The 16,120-nt window shown below is 42.3% G+C and overlaps 1 protein-coding gene and 1 pseudogene across 3 annotated transcripts in view; both read right to left on the minus strand.

Moving 5' to 3' along the window:
* Nucleotides 1-1,201: 1,201 nt before the first annotated feature.
* Nucleotides 1,202-2,835, minus strand: LOC112407764 (sorting nexin-15 pseudogene; annotated as a pseudogene).
* Nucleotides 2,836-5,155: 2,320 nt separating this feature from the next.
* Nucleotides 5,156-16,120, minus strand: part of GRAMD2B (GRAM domain containing 2B) — a 110,723-nt gene continuing 99,758 nt past the window's right edge. For all 3 annotated transcript variants that reach the window (XM_024757152.1, XM_024757153.1, XM_024757154.1), the window contains 6 exons: nt 14,524-14,635; nt 13,747-13,869; nt 13,051-13,138; nt 12,048-12,152; nt 9,425-9,518; nt 5,156-6,400 (listed from right to left, as the gene is read on the minus strand). In XM_024757152.1, the coding sequence (XP_024612920.1) occupies nt 6,359-6,400; nt 9,425-9,518; nt 12,048-12,152; nt 13,051-13,138; nt 13,747-13,869; nt 14,524-14,635 (564 nt within the window). In that variant the 3' untranslated portion in view covers nt 5,156-6,358. The remainder of the gene's footprint in view (nt 6,401-9,424; nt 9,519-12,047; nt 12,153-13,050; nt 13,139-13,746; nt 13,870-14,523; nt 14,636-16,120) is intronic.

Raw genomic sequence — 16,120 nt, forward strand, 5'->3', positions numbered from 1 at the left:
AATGGGTAGTGGAAGATGGAAGAAGATTATAAATATATCTTTGCAATTAGTTACAGAAATGACTAGAGCAGCTATGCATATTTTCTTCCTTTGTGTGTGTATGCATTTGTATGATATGTATTATAAATTTGTTTATAGTAACAATTTTCCTTCCCTTTTTAATTATTTTTTAAAAATGTATTTATTTATTTATGGCTGCGTTGGTTCTTCATTGCTGCGCGCGGGCTTTCTCTAGTTGTGGCGAGTGGGGGTTACTCTTCATTGAGGTGCGCAGGCTTCTCACTGCGGTGGCTTCTCTTGTTGAGGAGCACAGTCTCTAGGCGCACAGGCTTCAGTAGTTGTGGCACGTGTGCTCATTAGTTATGGACAGCTATGCATATTTTCTTCCTTTGTGTGTGTATGCATTTGTATGATATGTATTATAAATTTGTTTATAGTAACAATTTTCCTTCCCTTTTTAATTATTTTTTTAAATGTATTTATTTATTTATGGCTGTGTTGGTTCTTCATTGCTGCGCGCGGGCTTTCTCTAGTTGTGGCGAGTGGGGGTTACTCTTCATTGAGGTGCGCAGGCTTCTCACTGCGGTGGCTTCTCTTGTTGAGGAGCACAGTCTCTAGGCGCACAGGCTTCAGTAGTTGTGGCACGTGTGCTCATTAGTTATGGCTCGTGGACTCTAAATCACAGGCTCAGTAGTTGTGGCACACGGGCTCAGTTGCTCTGCGGAATGTGGGACCTTCCCGGACCAGGGCTCGAACCCGTGTCCCCTGCATTGGCAGGCGGATTCTTAACCACTGTGCCACCAGGGAAGTCCCTCCTTCCCTTTAATATTCTACTCAAGTTTTGTTGGAGGCTAACTTTACAGTTTAGTCACTAGAGGATAGAATATTCAGATGGCACTGTGACCAAATTTGAGGAATAATTTTATTAATAATTTTATAATTAAAATAATTTTATTAAATAAAATAATTTTATTAATTTATTTTAATTATTATTTTATTTTTAATTAAAACTCTTTGGGGAACTTTGAATTCATTATTTTCCCCATTCTTGGTCCGATTACATCTAGAAATGGCCCCTAGATTATAAGATCAGGAGACAGGGCCAGGCACCAGGGAGAGAAGAAGGAGGCAGCTGCCAGTGCTGGAGTCCTGGGGAAGGGGCCACTCCTTCTTCAGGCAGGAGTTAGGAGTTAGGCAGGAGTTAGGACAGGTACAGGTGCAGGATTGCCTCTGACACTTCAGCTAGTTGGCTGCCTTCCTCACACCCTCCCTGAGGGCAGGGGATGGGTCGCTGGGATCTCCATGAAGCAGGATGTGCACCCCATCCCGGTAATCCTGCAGAGCTGCAGGGTAGGTGCTTGCCTTCTCCTCCCGCAGCCCTGGGTGATGAGCTCTGTAGCTTGGCTCAGAAAGGTGGTGGTGGGCCCTCCTTCCTTTTCCTCTCCCTGCCTTCCTGTTTCCCAAGGTCCCTGGTCCAGCCTGTGGGACTCTGCATCAATGCCAACTCACTTAGGCAGGTAGGACTGAGGCCTGAGCCTTCTTCCTTGGAAAAGGGGTCCAAGAGGGCAAGTTCAGCCTTGGTGTGCGGGGCTCGGCAGGGGCACGGGACGCCTCCTTGGTACTCCCACAGTTAAAGATGGCAGGTCTGGATGGTGAGGGCGTGGCGTGGGGGATGGTCCGTTGGCACCTCCAACACGTCGAGGCCCCTCCTCTCCACGCCCCTCCTTTCTGCCGGGGAGCCGCTGGTGCAACCAGGACGCATCAGGGCCCCAGGGCCGGGGCTCATCGAGGGGGCGGTATGGGGATCAGAGAGGCTGGCAGGATGTGCAGGTCCCTGGACACTTCGGAGGACCGTGTCACCTCCCCACCCCCGAAGAACTCCTTGAGTTGGGGGCTGTCGAGCGCGGAGATGTGCACCGTGAAGCGAACCAAATCCTCAGCTCCCTTTCGAGGCTTCTTGGAAGCTTTGAACCGCCAATCACCTGTGCTCGGGGAGGGGCGGGACCCGGGGGAAGCAAGGAACTCGTGGAGGAAGCGGAAGAGGTTGGGTGGAGGTTGTAGGCCGGGTCTCCAAGCAGCTTGTGGAAGTTGCTGAATCGCAGAGATGGATACAGCCAATGTTGGGACTTTGCATCTCATCATTTTCAGGTAAGGATGAGACTGTCTTCCTTTGTATGAAGTAGAGTGGTGTCTCGTTAGAAACAGAGTTGTGTTTCTTGTTGCGTGAGAGTTCAAATATGTATAGAAAAGGTGTGTATGGGGCTTCCCTGGCGCAGTGGTTGAGAATCTGCCTGCCGATGCAGGGGACGCGGGTTCGTGCCCCGGTCTGGGAAGATCCCTCATGCCGCGGAGCGGCTGGGCCCGTGAGCCATGGCCACTGAGCCTGCGCGTCCGGAGCCTGTGCTCCGCAACGGGAGAGGCCACAACAGTGAGAGGCCCGCGTACCGCAAAAAAAAAAAAAAAAAAAGGACAAGAAACGGTGTGTATGGATGCTGCGTAGCCCACGGGGTGGCTAGTAGCCAGTATTAAGGGATTCCCTCTTAGCTTGAAGCCCTCCCTTGTGATGCTAAGGTTGCAACACTTCAAACCGTATTGATGTTTTGCCAGCTGTTCCCTGTTAGATTCCGCTAACAAAGGGCCCTAGAGAGAGACTGCGCTGAACGGGAAGAAGGGATTGCTCCTTTCTGTTTACTCCCTCAGAGCTGCTAAACTTCCTCCTGTTACAGTGAGTGTCGCCTTATCCTCACTTCTTCGGCTTGGCACTGGCAGTTTCTTTCTGGAGCAGCAGCTGGATCCAGTTTGCAGTTGACCCAGCATTTGCAGAACCAGGCTCATTACGCCCCCTCTGAGACATTAGCGCCACCTGACGTGCCCCTTCTGCAGAGGGCAGAGTTTCAGCTCCACCCAGACCCTCCCCAGCTTTTAAGCTTGGGTAGTTTCAGCCACCTGGCTCTTGTTCCCTCCAAACCTGAGTTTGCTACTTCCCTGCTATCTTTGTGTTCTGATTCCCTTTACTGTCACTGTTACCGAACCAAACTTGGGTCGGCTTGCCCACGTGCAGTAAAGCCAATCTACTGACACACCACACTGGATCGTGGTGAAGGAAAGTGCAGTGTTTATTGCAGGCCAAGCAGGGAGTCCAGGCAGCCAGTGCTTAAAAGGCCCAAACTCCTTGAAGGCTTTCAGGGAAAGGTTTTTAAAGACAGGGTGAGGGAGGGGGTCATGGGGTGTGTGATCAGCTCCTGGACATTCTTCTGATTGGCTGGTGGTGAGGTTAATTGGGAGTCAACATCGTCAACCTTCTGTTCCAACAGGTCTGGGGTCTCAGTGCTCGTGGGCAGCACACAGTTAACTTCTTCCACCTGGTGGGGGTTTCAGGATCTGCAAAACAGCTCAAAGGACATGGCTCAGAATATTATCTCTAGCCCTTGAGGAGGAACTAAAAGTCCTTGACTTTAATGGCTGAACTATTATTGTCTTGCTTGACTGTTTTCCCTTATTTCTGCATTTTCTCACCCTTCTGATTAAAGTTACTCTTTGGAACTCGGGGAAGGCCTAGGAGGCTTAGGTTTTTCTACAGACAGGAGGCAGGCAGAGGACGTGGGGGTTCTTTTATGGGAAGGCTCCATAGGGCCCTGTTCAGTTACAACACCAAGTTAACAGTTTTCTTTGTAATTGGAGTATAGTTGATTTACAATGTTGTGTTAATTTCTGCTGTACAGCAAAGAGATTGTTATACATATATAATTCTTTTATGTTCTTTCCCATTATGGCTTATCATAGGATACTGAATATAGTTCTCTGTGCTATACAGTAGGGCCTTGTTATCCATCCACTCCATATATAATAGCTTATATCTACTAACCCTAACCTCCCACTCCATCCCTCCCCCAACACCCTCCCCCGTGGCAACCACAAGTCTGTTCTCTATGCCTGAGTCTGTTTCTGTTTCATAGATAGGTTCATTTGTGTCATAATTTAGATTCTACATGTAAGTGATATCATATGGTATTTGTCTTTCTCTTTATGACTTCAATCTCTAGTTGTATCCATGTTGCTGCAAATGGCATTATTTCATTCTTTTTTTTTTAAGGCTGAGTAGTATTCCATTGTATATATTTACCACGTCTTCTCTATCCATTCATCTGTCGATGGACATTTAGGTTGTTTCCATGTCTTGGCTATTGTGAATAGTGCTGCTATGAACATTGGGGTGCATGTATCTTTTTGGATTATAGTTTTGTCTGGATATATGCCCAGGAGCGGGATTGCTGGATCGTCTCATAATTCTATTTTTAGTTTTCTGAGGAACCTTCATACTGTTTTGCATAGTGGCTATACCAACTTACATTCCCATCAACAGTGTAGGAGGGTTCCCTTTTCCACATCCTCTCTATATGCTTACCTTTTTAATGCTATTTTCTATGCCATTTTTTGACAATACCATTCTAAATAGTGTCATAATTTAAGTGCTCTGCTATTGAATAGTCTCTAATATTTTGCTGTTAAGGCTTCAAAGAATATTCTTGTATATAAATCCTTGACTAGATCTCTGCTTATTGCTCTGGTGTAAATTCCTGGATAGAACGTTACTAATTCAGTGAAATTTGAACCATTTAAAGGCTCTTCACACAGTTGTAGAATTTCTCTCCAGAGGTAGCTGACCCACTCTTGAATCTCTAATGGGTTTTAACTATAGAGCATTGACATAGAACTTTTATAAAACCGGACTGTCAGACATGCAAACATTTTAAGAAATAATGAATATGGTTCCTATTAAGAGGAGAGTATACAATTTGCCTCACATGGCAGATGTGCTTTAGAAACTTTGTAACATTTAATTCTCACAATGACACTTTCCCCTGGTACTTTTATCCTCATCAATAAAATGGGGGAAAATGACCAAATATTTTGCTTACGGTCACATAACTCATAAAATGAGGACCCAGGAATCAAGCATTGGTTTTCTGATTTCACAGTTAATTTTTCTTTCCCCTATATCATTGCAACCCAAGAACTTGAATCAGTTTTTCGGAAGTGAATACTTGGGAGGAAAGAAGTATGGGTGAGTTGGAAGTAGAAGAGAGGAGGTGAGAAGCAATTAAAAAGCATATTGTCTCTGTTAAAACAATTTACAAACTGACAAAATACAGCGTTGGCAGAGCATTTTACCCAATGAGTATTTATTAAAAGGTAGGGGTGCACCAGGCACAATTCTTGTCCAGTAGGCCAACAAATACAAATGATGTAACCAATTCACTTATTAGCTTATCTGATTAAACAAAATACATTTCATAGAAATGATTATAAAATGCATCATAGATAAACAGAATATCTTTTATATTACAGATATTAGGGTACCTAAATAATTATGAATAAAAACCAGCCAACCCATATGGTAAATAGAAGTTAGCAAAACCACTAGTTAAATATTTTAGTCAGCAAGAGAAAAGCATGCTATCATCGTGCTGAGATGGGTTTCAGCATTAATTACAGACATCCTATTTCAAAACACACACAGTCCACCTACAATCTTAAAAATGCAGTGTTTTTCATCCTGCATCAAATCACTATCATACTTTTGGGTTTAAAGATTAGTTTTGGTTTCAACGTAAGTTAATTTAGTACTTCAGTCTCATGTCTCACAAATTCTTGACCTGGGGTGGGTGAGAATCAGTCCTATTAGTTATTAGAGGAACAAAACATAAAATGAGATAGTTTAATCCACTTTGTCCAATACTCTTGCCAATACTCAACTGAGAAGTTAAGATATACAGGTGACTTAAACCAGAACATAACAGCAGAAGGGAGAAAACCAAAAACTAAAATGTTATTTGTTTGAAGCAAGTCTGTCCATTAGGACTTTTTTGTTTTATCTTTTGGGAGAGTCATGGCAAATTCTTTAAAGGATCCTATCGAGTTTGTTGGCACACGATATATCCCTTAGTTTGAAGGTTGGTTAAGAGGGGTGTACAGGAGAGAAAAGGCAGGTGGGTAGGACTGAAAAGGCATGGAGTGGAGGAGTATGTCAGTACCGCTGACACAGTCACAATAACCCACTGAACCACAATCGTCCAAGTCTGCCAGGCCCTTCCTGAGACCTCCAGAGATGGGTCTGTTTTTTTCAGGCAGCAGCCCTGAAAGCTTCCTCAGAGTCAAGGTCAAATTTCATTGCACAGGAACCAAAATTATTCCCCTTCCCCCATTTCCTGAGCTGGAGACCTCCAAGGGCAAGCATGGCTGGGGCTGCCCATCTGCTTGCTCCTCTGGCCAGCAGGGAGCACTCCACCAGAATGCCTGGGGAGCACCTACTTCAAGGGAAGTGCGAGGTTTTGCATTGGTCCAAGCTTCTGGCTGGTCAGTCACCATTCTCAAGTAGCTTTTGTAAGTTGTTTTGTATCTTGAAATAAGAGAAAAGCTCCTGTTATTACATAGAATGGAGTATATTAAGGGCATATTTGCTGTGGTCTATATAATGCTTGAGCTTAACCTCTTCTATCTTGAATAAAAAGCTACACATGGGTTCAATTTAGATCAGGCAAATAAATGCATGATTGTGGCATAGAATTCTGTTTGACAAACCACTTTAAAATGAAAAAAGATAGGCTAAAATTTTTTGAAAGAGTGGCACAAAGTTGAAAATGTCGGTAGAGACAGAAACAGAAGACCTGGCAACACCAGGTGTGACCCATATGCATTCAGAGACAATAAGAAACCGGGTTTGACAAAGCCCATGTGATGGTCTAAATCGGACAAACACCACAAATAATGTTTAACACTCCTATTAGATATGACATTTCCCATGGACCCTGCCTATCTGTGGATCTTAAGACCACAGTATAGTGTTGGGCATTGAAAATGTGCTTGGTAAATGTTTGTTGGGTAAATGAACTTTAAAGAATTCAGAGCAAGGGATTTTCAAGAGCCAATACTGTGAGGGAGCAGGGAACCCTGTGGAACAAAAGAAAGAACAGTCTTCTTTTGGAAGAACATTCTGTGATGTCCTAGAGATCTAATCAGTATGTGCCAGGAACATCATATGTGCTCACCTTGACCACACACCACCACACACAGAGGGAGGTTCTATACACCAAGCTAAGGGCCAGAGATGCTACGTAACAAGACCAGTCACACAGTAAGTGGCAGAGTAGGGAAAAGAACAGACATCTGACTCCAAAGTTCATGCTTTCTTCTGCACTGCTCCACCATTAATGCCATTCCCAGTACTAAGAAAATAAGTATTTACTTCTTTACGTGTAAGAGGCATTGCCTTCATCCCCCAAATTCCTACTTCATATCTTCCCTAGCTTCCCACAGGACCAAAGATGAATGGAAAAGCAGGAGTGGGGAGGTAGAGAAAGAAGTGAAAGAAAAGACTGATATCCAAAATATTTAAAACACCTGCAAAGACAAAAACCCCAAAAGTAAAACAAAGGAGATAAATGGGCAATTTACAGAAGGAATATTACAGAAAGAAATCCATGGCCAGTATATATATGAAAAGATGCTCAACCGCAGTAGTAATTAGGAAAATGCAAATACAAACCATAATGAGATTGGACTTCATACTCTTAGACTAGGAGGTAGTAGGGGGTCAGAATGGCCTAATGGTGCCCATCTCAGAGAAACTGAGGAGACATTTGAAGCTAATTAGTTGACAAAGTCCTGCGTAATCTATCAGTGGCAAATGAAAAGGATGACTGAAAGGGCAGTGATGCCATAAACAGAAATGGGGAAGTTACAAGAGGGCAGATCAGGAGGCTGAGACATGACCAGTCCCTGCAGGAGAGTAGAAGGAAGTCGCTGGTACTGAGTAGAAAGAGCTGAGACCTGGCTCTGACTTTCCCGCAGCACACAGCTGCTGTCCCCCGACCATGCGCTGCTGCGTTACTACCAGCTTCCCTTAGGCTTGGGGGTCAGCTTCCCTTAGGCTTGGGGGTGCAGACCGAGCAACAGCACATGGGTGTGGCCTGGTGGCTATTTTTATACTAAGATTCCTATGAGCAATGTGTGCAACTTACGACTTTTTACAACTTCAACACATTCCTTTTGACCCTAAATCCCCTCTTCCCTTCTTCTGCTTTGGGACACAGGTTTCTGTTGGTAGTATAGGCCTCTTAGCCAAGTAGCTGGGCTCTGCACAAGACATGGCCAGCTGTCTGCCTGTTGTGGACGAGCTCTCCTGTTTTCCTGTCCCTCATTATAGAAAGTGGTGTACCAGCTGGGCCCGGCAGGGGAGTGGGAAGAAATGCACGGGAGGGCAGCAGGGTTCCGTGTGTTTCCAGTCCAAAGAACACCACTGTGTGCCAGAGTGAACGAGAGAGAAAATTACCATCCCGTTCTCTAGGTCAGCACGGAAGCCAAACATTTCTAAGCATTTCATCAAATAAATTTTATCTTCACTTCTTAGCAACTGACATTTTAGAAGGGAAAACAGTTCTCTTTGCTATCCCATACCTTCTCTAGCTTAATTGTGGATTTAAAAGAGAAAATTTCCAAGCTTGCCCACCGATACAGTGATTCAGTGGGAATTATCTGTCATGCCTTGGTTTAGAACAGAAGTATGCAGACTCCTTTGCTCTCCATACTTCAGTGGTTAAATGCTAGATACCATTTAGTATTGCAAGACAAGCATAATTTGACTCATTTGTGTTTCATGTTTCTTCCCAAGTGAGCATAACTGCACCATTGTGGAAAGCCACCAAATGCATTTGTGGCAGCAAGTCGAATTGAACAACTCACTCTAAACCTTTCCTTTAAGGATAAGGGTCAAAATAAAGCATGAGACAGGGACAGACATGCTGAAAGGAGAAATAAGAAATGTTAACTAGGTTTAACTCTGGGGATATTTCTGGGTGCCTACCTTCTCCTGTTCACCTCCCTACTCAGTGGCCTTATCCCCCAGGCCTAAGGTTGGATTCTGAGGAGCAGTAAAAGCAGAGGGCTTCGAGGCACAACTTTGGAGTCAGACCTGGTTCAAATTCCAGTCCTGCCAGCTCTCTGGGTGTGTCTCCTGGAGCAAGTTCACTTGAAACTTGGCTTTTGTCAGATGGGAACAATGGCATGTATCATAGAGAGACTGAATGCAAATATTTTCTGTATGGCGACAACCAGCCTGGGTGGAGCTGGGGGCTGCCCTCTCTGGTTGCAGGCACTCCTGACCGTGCCCCTCCCCGAGCCCTGTGTCAGCCGACACTTACCATTGGGCCCTATGGCACAGAGAATGATTTCTAACCAAGTGGGAAAACCACAAGATCAACCAACAAGGAAGATGGGGTTGGAACCTATTTCTCAGTGGAAAATCCCCTGGCTGCGTATGGTCATTTAGGTGGCCTGTTGCACAGCCATGCATGTGTAACCCCTGCCCTGTGGCAGTGGACAGGCACTACTGCAACGCCCCCAACCCAGGAAAGAGACCTGTCACCTTTTCTAGTCTCATTATGTTGGCGGTAAGCTCTCGGCACAGGACCTCCACATTTAACTGTACGTGTGACCCCGGGCTGGATGGTGCTGTCTGTCTGTAAGAACACAGAGAAGAATTACTGTGGGCAGGGATGGCAAAGAAAGAAGTGGAATGAACACATTTTAAATTTATCTGACCAGAAAACTAGGTTATAATAGAAGACAGCATGCATTTACCTTGTTCACATCAGAAAGGCCCTGCAGTAATCCTCAACTTCAGACTAGATGTTTAGGGGACTAAGTCTTCAAAGCTTAGCTGGAAATCTCTTAAGCTATTTTTGTTTAAGTGGCTACATCGCGCCTCAGCTTCCAAACACAAATCAGACAATTATCCTCAAGCACACAGTTTCTTAGACTACTTTTACTAACTCCCGATACCCTCTCTCTGCCCACAACTGCATGCATTTGCAAGGCTTACTGCTCTTCTCAGTCATGTATGTACTGTTTACAGGAGAAGCAACCATTTACACTAGAACTTTCATAATGTTTAGGAATGTCTTTAATCAAACTTCTGTTGATGTGTGACTTTTGCAGTTCCTTCTTTGAGACCTGCGGTACAAACATAATTGCCCTTGTCTAGTAATATAACCGATGTATTCACTATTTACCACTTGACTGTTAAAGGCATGGGCTCTTACTCTGAGGTCCACTGGGGTCCTATACCAGCTAAAACTGTAGGAAATTTAGAGATGTGTGTGCATTTAACCAGAGAGCTGCTCTAAAACCATTGATTAAATTTTCATGTTAAGGTTAAGAACCATGGTCTGTATCTCCTTTCTATTTCTTGGTTGTAATTTAATTTTAGATGTGAAGTTTTTAGATGGCATTGACTGGTCTAATTTATTTTACATAGGATCCATTTTTGAGACATAGGTACTTGGTAACTTATCGATGATTATCTAAATATTAAGAAAGCAATCAGATGTTTTTCACTGAGTAGTTCTGAAACAGTTTTTTCTTTGTCCTTGATCCATAGTATCAAAATCTTAGATCCCAAAAAGGAAACTGAATCTAAACCTTCCGATTTCTAAACGAGGTATCTGAGATCCAGAGTACTGATTTATCCACACGGAATTCTGACAATCCAGACCTTCCCGTCATGGGTATTCCCTGACCTCATATAATTAATATGTGATCTTTGTGATTTTCCCTTTAAATGGTTGTTTTTCAAATTGTATCTCCTCCTGGATTGATTATTTAAATAGTAGAATAAGTATTCCATTTGCTTTCTATTAGTGGAATTTCCCCCTCATCATCATCGTTAATTAAATGATAACAGGACATGAGGTACATTTTCCTAATAAAATCAACCCCTTATATGGTAGTGAACTAATAGTTTGCAATAATGTAGAGCTACCTCCTAGCTTTAAGTGTATTATTAACATTTTGAACAACATGTGAGAGTAAGGGCAGGGTATGAATTTATCCCAAAGACTTATTACTGTTTCAAATGTATATTTATGGTTCAGAAATAATCTGTGTACCAGCATTGCATAAGCCATAGAACAAGACTTTTAGGTGACTGTTAAGACTGTAAAGAAAGGCCCTAGAATTGTATAGCATAATAGTTCTCAAAGTGTAGACCCCAGGCCAGCACCAGAAATTTGGAGAACGGGCCCTGCAATCTGTTTTAACAAGCCATCCAGATGATTCTGATACACACTGAAAATATCCTGACTCACTTCTCTGCTGTTCCTTGTAAGCAACCACTGGTGACTAGGTTTTTGTAGTCATATAGACCTGAAACCTGATTCTGTTAAAATTATTTCTCTGAGTCTCAGTTTCTTCATCTGTAAAATGGGAATAATAGCTATCTTATAAGGTTATGGTGAAGTTATGAGAGGAAACTGTATCTGTGTAAAAGATCTACTGTAATAGATCTCTAGCACACAGTACTTACTCTGTAAAGAAATATCTCTACTTTTAAAACATCAGGTAAAAGTATGCTCTAAACATGGAATACTTTATTTTACTTTTTAGAGAATGTGTCAAAATCCTCATGTAAATGGGTTTAAAGGAAAGACCACTATGGCAATAGATTTAATTAGGTTAGGCATGTTAAAAATACATGGTAGAGGGCTTCCCTGGTGGCGCAGTGGTTGGGAGTCCGCAAATACGTGGTAGAAAATCTTCACAGACACATTCAACTAATTACTAGTCACATGGATCTTTATAGTGGTCAAGAGTTTTGTAAATAAGTGAGTTCATACAAAGAGTTATATATGATGAAATGTGCTGAGTTACTTGAATTGCTTCTTTTCTGTGAATGTCTTTTGACTCATTGCCATTGTACGAAGATAAACTTGACTATCTTAATAAATGGGCCAAGGTCACAACTGAGTCTTAGGATAAGAGAACAAGATAATGTAAAATTAGGCTTGTTTCTTGCCTTATCACTGGCGACACTATAGCAACTCAAGAACATGAAGAGTCAGGTCATTTCTTTCCATGTATACACTTAATAGAATGTCTCATACACAATGTATCCTCAATTAATGCTTGCTAAGAAGGATGCCAAGCTCAGGTCAAACATTATACTAATGTGAACAGCAAGCAGAAGACAGCACTGGAGGGAAGTGTCTTACTCAGTCTGTTGGGTGTCCACAATGGAGGTTAGTGACCCCAGCCGCTCCTCCAGAGAATTAATTCTGTATCTCATGTAGAAGGTCGAGATGATTAGTGCACAGACACTGGAAAGGGATAAAAGAGAAATTCCCAATAGGTTAGTGGCCAGGACCTGATTGATGTTCATAAAACAGTAACCTCAGAGGCAACACTGTACATTTGAGGCAAGGTATTTTCCAAAATAACTTGGCTACAGAGACTTCAAAAGTCTTTTTTCAACAGACTGATGCTTGCACTAAACTTTAGAACTAGAAGGATATTTAAAATTCTCTATTTCCTCAATTTACAAATAATGGCATTTCAGTAGTCTCGCTCAAGGCCAGCCAATGTAGATTCCCGAGCTGGTGCTCATTCCTCCCACCAGGTACTGTCGAAGGCCCTGGCCAGCGAGTGTCCAGTCTTGTGACTCACATTCTCTGCTTTACCTGGAAACCAAACTGCAGATCCTCCTTGGTTCTGAGGAACAGCCTAGAACTGGGTCAGGTTATTTTCAGAAGAACAACTGGCTAGAAGCTACAGGCTAGTTACAGGCTAGAAGCTGAGAGGGAACTTAAAACAGTCAATGCCTAAGTTTTCAATAAAGGGGATGACATTTTCAAGTTGTTTTGGTCTCTATCCAGAGGACACGGGATAGATGGAAAAATAAACATGAACAAAGATGCTGCATAATCCAGGAAACAATTTCCTAACTAAGGGTATCCACTTAGAACTTAGTCTTCTGCTGGATTTGGCATATTTTGCTTTTCCTTCCCACTATTTATTTAAATAAGAAAGGGATGAATATGAAAAGGTGACCTAAGTTTAAGAAAAAAGGTATTGAAGTAGGAGACAAAAATTTCCCCCTAAAAGATTTGGGTCATATTAGAGGCAACTGAGATTCACAATGGCTCTTGGTAACGTGATGACATTATTCCTGTAGTGAAATGAATCATTAAGTCATTCATAATAAACACACTTACTTACACAATTGCATAGAATATAAGGATATGGTGGAGAGTCGGACATTTCTGAGACTTTACTCTGGGTATGATTCCAATGGTTTCTGACTGACCTGTTGGGTGGAAAACAAAAAGCTTCTGTTTAAAAATGATAACACATCTCCTTCACGCAGTAGTATCCCTATAGGGAAGAAGTACTTGAGAGACAGAATTATTTCCAGGTAATAAAAATCAGAGGAAATACTAACCAAAGCCTTTGCTTCTCATTTTAACCAGTAGTTACAATTCCTTCCCACATGTTGCATTCAGTACATATCTATTGAGAGCCTTCTCTGTGCCAAGCATTGAGATGGAGTGACTGGTGAACAATACAGACCCCATCCTTGATCTCCTACCAGTACAACTGGTAAGCAGTTATTTTAATAATCAGTAAATAATAATAAAATAACGTGAGTTTTACTGGTAATTTTTGAATCACAACCTCAAAGTATTCAGAATAATGAAAGGTCTTCCACGAAGGCTGTTCACCTTTGTATGCCCCACAGTAAAGCATGGAACTGGGTACGGTTTGTTGAGTGAATAAATGAATTAACATGCCAAGACCTACAGCAGGAAGGGAGGGGGAGGGAATAGCAAAGGCAGTCATAAAGTGAAACATGAGGGCCCTTTAAAAATTACAGGCAGATGTCCACCCCTGCCCCCCAAATAATCCATTCCTTACCATGCCCAGGGAGACTCTTGGCTTTTCCTTCAGGCACTCTGTTCACAAGGGCATCTGCCCGAGTTGGTTTTGCTTCTCCCTTGGAGACATTCAGAACTGTCTGGGATTCTGTCACATGGAAATCTACCAAGATGAAACGGGGCTGGGTAAGCTTTCTCCCCAGTGCGTTTAAACACATAGGATCAACCACAAAGCAAATCAATCCTTTAATATGCATAATCGCCAAAGAATATAAATGGATCATCTTACAAGCTGGTTGAGTGGTTTGGGGATGAAATCCAATGTTCAAGCAAATAAAAAATAAAATGATATAAGGGCAGTCTGTCCTTATCCCACTGACTCATGGGAACGATTCAGCTATAATAATTAATAATATTACTAAAGAAGAGGTAAGAAAATACTGCATGTTTCTGCCTTTCAACCACTCCAATATTATGTCTATTTAAGAGACTTTTTTTTTTTTCTTTTTTGTCACACCATGTGGCTTGTGGGATTTTAGTTCACCGACCAGGGACTGAACCTGGGTCCTCGGCAGTGAGAGCGTGGAGCCCTAACCACTGGACCGCCAGGGAATTCCCAAAGAGACATTTGTTAAATGCGTACTACCACATAGGCAACTCCTTTTCCTTGAACTTTCAAACTACCCTTTGTTTAGAGTCCCTTCCTAATTGTCAGCTCAGAAGGTGTGTTGTTTTTTGGTTGTTTTTGGCTTTTGGTTGAGCTAAGGATGTTTTGTGGAGAATTAAATTTCAGTAAAGATACAGAAATCTCCCAGACCTCGAGAGTTCTCAGATTCAGGAGTCTGGGATCCAGAACTGCTGTATCCTTCCATGTCTTGCCTTCTTTGCCGTACCACTCCATCCAGATCTGAGAATTCGTCGTTGAAATCCTGAGGGGAAATAATGAAATGAAGAGAGAGGCCCATTTTCCTTTATTCAACAGACAGAACTTTGTAACCTCCAGGGCTTTCACTTAGGCCTGACCTATAAAAAATGGAAAAGAAGGAAGGATTACCCCATACTACTGGGTTTCCTCAACAGATCACAGAGTATCTGGTTACTGATTTTTTTGGGCAGTTAGAATTCTGTTAACAAACAGTGGCCAACTCGTTTGAAATAACAAATGTCTAGGAAAAAAACTGGGATGCTGTTGTTTGAAAAGCTTCTAGGGTAAAGCTAGAGAAGTCTCATTAGCATTTTGTAATGAGAAAACGTGACCAAAACAGACATACACAAGGCAAATAAGTAGCTAGAAAGTTCTAGATGCATGTTCTAAATGCAGAGAAAGGTTTTCTCAAATTATAGTTTTAAAAAGGTATTGGAAATAGAAAAGGGAAAATGGCTTTAGCAAATTAGACACCGAAAGGAAAGTTTTAGCTTTTTCTTCCCTCAAACAAATCAAAACAGGGTCAGTAACATTACTTCTAAATGACAAAAGGGTGAGACAGGAGTGAGGAGTCGGGGAAAAGGCAGGATGTTTTTACTGTGTATCCCACTTGTTCCCCAAAGTGCTTAGGAAATGAAGAGACAGGACGCGTCACTAAAATGTCGCGGTGAAGGCACAATTCGGCGAGCTTTTCACAATTTATTTAGCTTCAAGTGAAGAAGAGGAGACATATCTTGTAAGCAAATTACCAACCTTTCACCTTCAACTAGCTGTCTCTTGACCATTTCAATAGTCATTTCAATGTCATGCAAGAATTTATAGGGGAAGGAAAATTTTAAAATTCAAGTCTCCTCAATTTAATAATTAATTGAACACCTACTACAGATCAGGCAGTATGCAAAGCTCCAAACACATATGACTGTGCCTGATCTCCACAGCCACGTCAGGAGCCTGGCATTTTACTGGGTGAGGAAGCTGAGTCAGAGCAGTTAAAGAGCTTGCCCCATGGCATAGCTCAGCTGGGTGGAACCCAGATTCAAAACCATGTTTGAGGGATTCCAAATCATAAGTGTTTCATTCTATTTTGTACTGTTTCTCACTATTTTTTAAGGTAGATTTTTTTTTTCAAAAAATTGAGATAAAACTCACCAGTTTAAGTATACAAATATAGTGGTTTTTAGAATAATTACATTGTCGTACAACCATCACCACTGTCTTATTTCACAATACGTCCATCTCCCCCCAGAAAGAAGCCCTTTACCCGTTAGCATTCACTCCCAATCCCACCCGTTGGCAACCACGAATGCATTTTCTGCCCATATGGATTTGTCTGTTCTGGACATTTCATATACATGGAATCATGCAACATGTGGCCTTTTGCGTCTGCCTTCTTCCACTAAGCATAATGTGTTCAAGGTTCGTCCATGTTGTATTATGTATCAGTAGTTCTTCATTTTTATGGTCAAATAATATTTCCCTGTATGGATAT

The sequence above is a fragment of the Neophocaena asiaeorientalis genome, unplaced genomic scaffold, assembly GCF_003031525.2.
Source record: "Neophocaena asiaeorientalis asiaeorientalis breed wild unplaced genomic scaffold, Neophocaena_asiaeorientalis_V1.1 scaffold149, whole genome shotgun sequence".
Taxonomy (NCBI): domain Eukaryota; kingdom Metazoa; phylum Chordata; class Mammalia; order Artiodactyla; family Phocoenidae; genus Neophocaena; species Neophocaena asiaeorientalis.